This window comes from Tarenaya hassleriana, unplaced genomic scaffold (assembly GCF_000463585.1).
Source record: "Tarenaya hassleriana unplaced genomic scaffold, ASM46358v1 Cleome58, whole genome shotgun sequence".
Taxonomy (NCBI): domain Eukaryota; kingdom Viridiplantae; phylum Streptophyta; class Magnoliopsida; order Brassicales; family Cleomaceae; genus Tarenaya; species Tarenaya hassleriana.
This window is the reverse complement of record NW_010968329.1, coordinates 701,525-708,446: the sequence shown is the minus strand read 5'-3', so window position 1 is coordinate 708,446 and position 6,922 is coordinate 701,525. Positions and strand designations below refer to the sequence as shown.

General features: G+C 38.8%; 1 protein-coding gene across 1 annotated transcript; it reads right to left on the bottom strand.

Moving 5' to 3' along the window:
* Positions 1 to 2,985: 2,985 nt before the first annotated feature.
* Positions 2,986 to 6,647, bottom strand: LOC104798812. The gene is made up of 2 exons (XM_010521016.1): positions 5,520 to 6,647; positions 2,986 to 3,211 (listed from the first exon to the last, which is right to left on the bottom strand). Exons 1-2 carry the CDS (start codon positions 6,320 to 6,322, stop codon positions 3,043 to 3,045), a joined length of 972 nt encoding a protein of 323 aa, XP_010519318.1. The 5' UTR covers positions 6,323 to 6,647; the 3' UTR covers positions 2,986 to 3,042.
* Positions 6,648 to 6,922: the final 275 nt, after the last annotated feature.

The following is a 6,922-nucleotide window of genomic DNA, read 5'->3' as shown; positions in this document are numbered from 1 at the left end:
CACATTACTTCGCTCGTAGTATTTGCCATGGCTCGATATTCTGCTTCTGCACTTGATCGAGCGACTATGGTCTGTTTCTTGCTTTTCCACGTTACTAGATTGCCTCCGACAAATATACAGTATCCAGTGGTCGACTTCCGATCCGTCCTGTCTCCAGCCCAATCAGCATCGCAATAAGCAACCATCCTTGTATGATTGTTGTTTGTCATCCATACTCCTTTGTTGGGTGTTCCCTTTAAGTATTTGAGAATGCGGTCCACTATTTGCCAAGTCTTGTTCATAGGAGCGTGCATCCATTGGCTAACCTGATGCACAGCAAAACTAATGTCAGGACGCGTAATGATAAGATATATAAGCTTACCTACAACGCGACGATATTGTTCTGGGTTCTCTAGCAATTCCCCCTCGCGTTGATCCTTGAAATGTTCTTCAATCAGTGTCCGAACCGGTTTTGCTCCAAGCTTCCATGTTTCTTGAAGAAGATCCAATGTGTATTTTGTTTGACAGAGAAACAAATCGTTAGAAGTACGAATAACTTCAATACCAAGAAAATATTTTAATTCACCTAAGTCTTTAATATCAAAGACAGAACTGAGATACTTCTTAGTGTTAACAATTCCATCTATGTCATTTCCTGCCTTATTAGCTGCTTGTGAATCAGAGAGGAGAATCTGAGGTGGCGTGTGTTTGTGATGAGTTGTAGAGGTTTGATTTATTTCCTGATTCGGTCTCTGTTTCCTGTTTGTCTTCGAATTCATTGTCTTCATGTTCTTCAATGGTGACATGTTTCTCAACATTCCCCCTCAAGATTGGTCGACGAAATTCGTGAAGGCCAATCTTGGAAAGGATATTGTTAAGAACATGTGAACTTGTAGCTTTGGTTAGGATATATGCAAGTTGATCTTGATTCCGAGTATACCTTGGTGCTAATAGTCCTTGTGTAATTTTTTCTCGAATGAAGTAGCAGTCAACCTCGATATGTTTTGTCCGCTCGTGAAATACTGAGTTGGCCGCAATATGCAAGGCTGCTTGATTGTCGCAATGAAGTAGTGTTGGTTCCTCTGACTTTATTCCAAGATCTTCAAGTAGTTGTCGTATCCACATTACTTCGCTCGTAGTATTTGTCATGGCTCGATATTTTGCTTCTGCACTTGATCGAGCGACTATGGTCTGTTTCTTGCTTTTCCACGTTACTAGATTGCCTCCGACAAATATACAGTATCCAGTGGTCGACTTTCGATCCGTCCTGTCTCCAGCCCAATCAGCATCGCAATAAGCAACCATCCTTGTATGATTGTTGTTTGTCATCCATACTCCTTTGTTGGGTGTTCCCTTTAAGTATTTGAGAATGCGGTCCACTATTTGCCAAGTCTTGTTAGTAGGAGCGTGCATCCATTGGCTAACCTGATGCACAGCAAAACTAATGTCAGGACGCGTAATGATAAGATATATAAGCTTACCTACAACGCGACGATATTGTTCTGGGTTCTCTAGCAATTCTCCCTCGCGTTGATCTTTGAAATGTTCTTCAATCGGTGTCCGAACCGGTTTTGCTCCAAGCTTCCATGTTTCTTGAAGAAGATCCAATGTTTATTTTCTTTGACAGAGAAAAAAATCGTTAGAAGTGCGAATAACTTCAATACCAAGAAAATATTTTAATTTTAATTCACCTAAGTCTTTAATATCAAAGACAGAACTGAAATACTTCTTAGTGTTAACAATTCCATCTATGTCATTTCCTGCTAAAATGATATCATCTACATATACAAGAAGAATGACAATATCGTTAGATGAACGAATAATAAAAAGAGAATGGTCAGAGTCGCTACGAACAAAACCTTTATCCATGAGCGCTACGTAGAGGCGATGATACCAAGCACATGGTGACTGTTTTAAACCATAAATCGCCTTTCGTTGTTTGCAAACCTGTCCATGTCTGATCGGTTTATGATATCCCGGTGGAGGAAGCATAAATATTTCTTCTGTAAGATGTCCTTGAAGAAAGGCGTTCTTCACGTCCATATGCCACAAGTCCCACTTTAGGTTAGTCGCCAAAGATAATATAATACGTACTGTAGATAGAAGTTCTGGGTAATTTGGAGAGAAAACAGAGATTGTAGATCGGATTTTTAGATCGTGTACTCTGATACTATACAGAAAAGTATCAAGTCGAACAATAATCTAAGCAAAGCAGAGAATGAGAAAGGGATTTGATTGGGGGTGAATTGTTTAGAAAAGAATTCACTTGTATTCCCTATGTCGAATGTACAGAGGAGCTCTCGTATATATGCTTTATACATAGAGAAGAGAAAAGACAACTATATATTTCTAAATACAAAGAAGGAAATATGGTTTATTCTCTTTGTCGATTAGTATCAGATGATTGGGCAGAGACTTCGATCATGCCTTATTAGCTGCTTGTGAATCAGAGATGAGAATCTGAGGTGGCGTGTGTTTGTGCTGAGTTGTAGAGGTCTGATTTATTTCCTGATTCGGTCTCTGTTTCCTGTTTGTCTTCGAATTCATTGTCTTCATGTTCTTCAATGGTGATATGTTTCTCAACAATGAGCGGCGAAACGAAGCGGTACGGTGCGGAGGAACTCGAGAACGATGGATATGGCGCGATTATCGGTGGAGTCTGGGCTCCGGGAGAGGATCCGAATGACGACCATAATGGCGTTAAGATGGCTCTGTGAAAACCCTAAGCGATCGACGAGGAGCCATTCTGGTTATGGACACCAGCCACAAATCCAAGCCAACTTCTCAGAGAATTGCTTTGGATTTTGCGCAATAATGTCGCAGAGCTCCGTCAATGCCTCCATCTTTGGAGAGAGAGAGAGAGAAAACCCATAAACTTAGAAAAAAAACTAAAGGAGAATAGAGAACCAGGAAACAGAATCAAAATCTGCGATCATAAAAAAGTGGGTTTCCGTTTTGGTATACAATCATTCATCAACCAAAAATGGCAAATTTATATATTCCCACATATTGATCACGATGATGAAAAAGCTGCCACGCTACGTACGAATCGATAAAAACCACTTACCGATCAAAGAGCTCACACGGTTTGAGCATTTTGCAGAGACCAAGATATGTCAGATAAAGCACACGATCCTTCGCACCAGTGCGATGATTGTTCGAGTGTTTGCAGAAATACTTGAGCTGCTCCAGTGTACAATAGCCCAGATGTTTACCCAGAAGCAAGAACAACCAATTGATTTTCCTCTTCCGCTCACTCATCACTGGAAAGAGTTGTTCTGGTCCATAGAAATGTCGTCTGGACTCTGACTCGCCATTGCTTCGTCTCTTTCCTTCTTTCTCCTCTCTGACTCCCTCTCTGATATTTGAGAGATGAATTTGATTATTTATATATTAATATTACACAACTAGCACGTGACGGAGATTGTTTCTATGGCCTTATAGTTCAATTTTTACACTTTGTACTAGGGTTCCATTAAATAGTTCGATTCGAGAATAATTTATACGGTATTCTAAAATTTATACCAAATTTATACCATATATTATTCGATTCCGGTTTTAGTACGGTTTGTTTTGGTTTTTATTAAAAAAAATTAAATTTTCTTAAGAAAATTTCGGTTTTTCAAAAATTTTATAAAGTTTGGTTCGATTCGATTAGGTTTTATAAAAATATATTGTTCAAAATTTTTGAATGATACGATTAAAAAAAATATCGAGGTTCGTTATGGTTCGGTTCTGATACGTTTATTCCTAAGTTGTACGAAAAAAAATTCATTTCTTTCTCTTAGAACTCATGCAAAATATTAACAATATGTTATAGTTTAGAATTCAAGGAAAATAGAAAATATGTTGAAGGCGTGATGTCTTTTTTGAGGTGACTATGTTTAGGATTTATAATCCGTAATTAACCGATTCAGTTGATATTTATGTTTTGGTTTGTTTATTTATAATTTTTAATTAATCCATTGGTATGCATCATATTAATGTAAGTTGATATTCAGAGTCTCGATTTTGTTTTGGTTTACATATTTATAAGTGTAATCAATTGTCTTCTATGTACGTATAATATTAAGGATGAATATTTATGGTTTATGTAATTTGATTGGTATATATTCCAAATTACAAGTAATTGACTGGTATGCATCATATTAGGGGTGGATATTTAGGGTTTATTGTGTTTTGATTTGCATATTTATAATTTGTAATTAATTGACGTGTATGCATAGTATTAGGATGGTGATTTAGGATTTTATTTGTGTTTTAATTTGTTTATTCATAACTTTTAATTAATCGGTTGGCATGCATGACCCTTGGTATGCATAATATCAGAATCCGTAATTAGGGCTTTGCTAATTATGCTTCGGTCTGTTTATTTATAGTTTTTAATTAGTATGCATAACATTAATAGTGTTATATGTAGAGCCTCGTTTATGCTTTAGTATGCATATTTATAAATGTAAATATATATATATATATTTGGGTTGTATGTTTACAATCTATAATTGATATTTAGGGCTTGTTATCTTTTGGTTTGCATATTTATAATTTCTAATTGATTTATTGATATGCGTAATATAAAGGATGTTCTTGAGGGTCGTGGTTTTGTTTGGGTTTGTGATACCGGAGAAATACCCAAAAGAGAATTGGATGAAAGACGAGCAGTTATCACTGGGCACGTATACTTAAAACCGTGGATTTTTGGGTATCCGATTTTACTGTATTCGTTCGGGATGCGAATAATCATTATATAACGAAGTTTGAAGACGGGTGCGATGAGGTCAAGAATCCAAACTGAGGGTTCGGGTTCAAATTTTTTTAATGATGACGGACACTCATACATGAATAAAATGATCGTTTATATCATTGATATTTTAATATATCATAATAATATCTAAATATATTTTCCAATAAAATTACTAAAATACTTCTAAAATCAATGAAAAATTAATAATTTTCTTAAGTTTTAGCGAGTTTGGATATCTGTCGGGCGTGTATCTATGATTCATACAAACGAAAACGAGATAATATTTTTTAAAAATTCGTAAAAACAAGTGTCTAAAAAAATTAGGATATTGACACGTGTCCAAAATTAATAATATAGAACAGATAAAATTGCAATCTGAAACCAATTCCAATGTGATAATTTACGGATTCAAATTTACCCGTGCAGGTTGCAATTTCTCCGGTGATCTATTAGTCTATTAGAGGTTAACCCACGATTAAACATTCCAAAGCAACAGTGAAAAAGACGAACTTCAATGATCATATTCATACACATTCATCAACCAAAAATGGCAAATTTATATATTCCCACATATTGATCACGATGATGAAAAAGCTGCCACGCTACGTACGAATCGATAAAAACCACTTACCGATCAAAGAGCTCACACGGTTTGAGCATTTTGCAGAGACCAAGATATGTCAGATAAAGCACACGATCCTTCGCACCAGTGCGATGATTGTTCGAGTGTTTGCAGAAATACTTGAGCTGCTCCAGTGTACAATAGCCCAGATGTTTACCCAGAAGCAAGAACAACCAATTGATTTTCCTCTTCCGCTCACTCATCACTGGCTTCACCGCCTTTTCTCGTCCGCATAGCTCACATCTCATCGCCACTGGGTTCATCCATGTCGCCGGAGCTCGCTCCCTCAGGCTCTCCTTGTTCTCTTCGACGAATTTCTCCACCTCCGTGAATTTCTCCCTCAGATCGTAGCTTATTTGGTAAATTTTCTCGCACTGTTTGCACTGTACGTCTCCGGTTATGGCGGTGATCTGCTTCGACTCGAGGTACTCCAAGCTGTGAATTCTCCCTCGTTGATTCGTTGCCCAAAGGTACGGTGGCGGCACCGTTGCCCTCTCCCCCGCCGTTAACTGAGAGTCTGTGGAATTCCGGAGAGGCTTGCCAGCGGAGTTTGTCACCGGATCCCGCGGAAGAGGGAGGAAAGCCGACTGGCAATCATTGCGCGGGGAGAAGACATCGTCCTCCGGCGGCTGCGGAGAAGGGAAGAAAAACGTCAGCAACGGAGATGAAAGTTGTGACGTCATGAAAGGCGGAGGTTGCACGGGAGATGACGCCACTAGGAAGGGTGAAGAAACCATCGGTGGTGGCTGAGATGATGTCATCGGCGGCACAGGACCTAAGCTCAATGAAAGAGAGAGAAACAGTTCATCGTCTCCGTTTTGAACTTCTCCAGCGGCGCCGTTACCGTTACCGGCGCTGTTTGTTATGCTAGTTCTCCGGCGGTTCATCGGGCGATTGTTCTGGTCGATCTGGTGATCTGCGCTGTAACTTCTCCTCCTCCGATTAGATCCCATAGCTCCATTGCCGGACTGGTCCATGTTTTCGGAGAGATGGAAAATTACAGAAATGGCGAGAAAAGCTAGGGCTTAGTTTTGACGAGGAAGACGCCAAAAGGACAAAGACGTCAATGTTTTTCTCGCTTTTTGGCTCGTCATTGTCTCTCACTGTTTGGGAAGCGAGAAAAAGACGGAAAAGTACCGTACGGAGAATCGCAGGAAAATGATGGTGAAAGAGAAAACTCAAAACTGTAATGGCAATCACACACGGTGAGAAAACCTTATGGTAAAATATGGGAAAGTGCGAGAAAACGCCATACATACAGAGATTTAACAGGGAAAATCGCTTCTGTTACTTTCTTCCTCTCGAATCTGATGGATTCTTACCTAAGAGAGCAAAGTTGGTTTTCTGTGCAGAGGAGCGAGAAAGAGAGAGAAACTCGCTAGGGTTTTTGGATCGGCGGAGAATGGTAAGTTTTCAGCGTAGGAAAATGGGTGTTTGAGTAGGGACAACGAGGATGGGACACGTGTGAAACAAAAAGAGGAGAATATTCACAGAGATACCCCTAGATTTTATATTATTTACATATCTATCCCAAAAAATTTTAATATTTGCTATTCTTCCACAATAAATTAATTTCC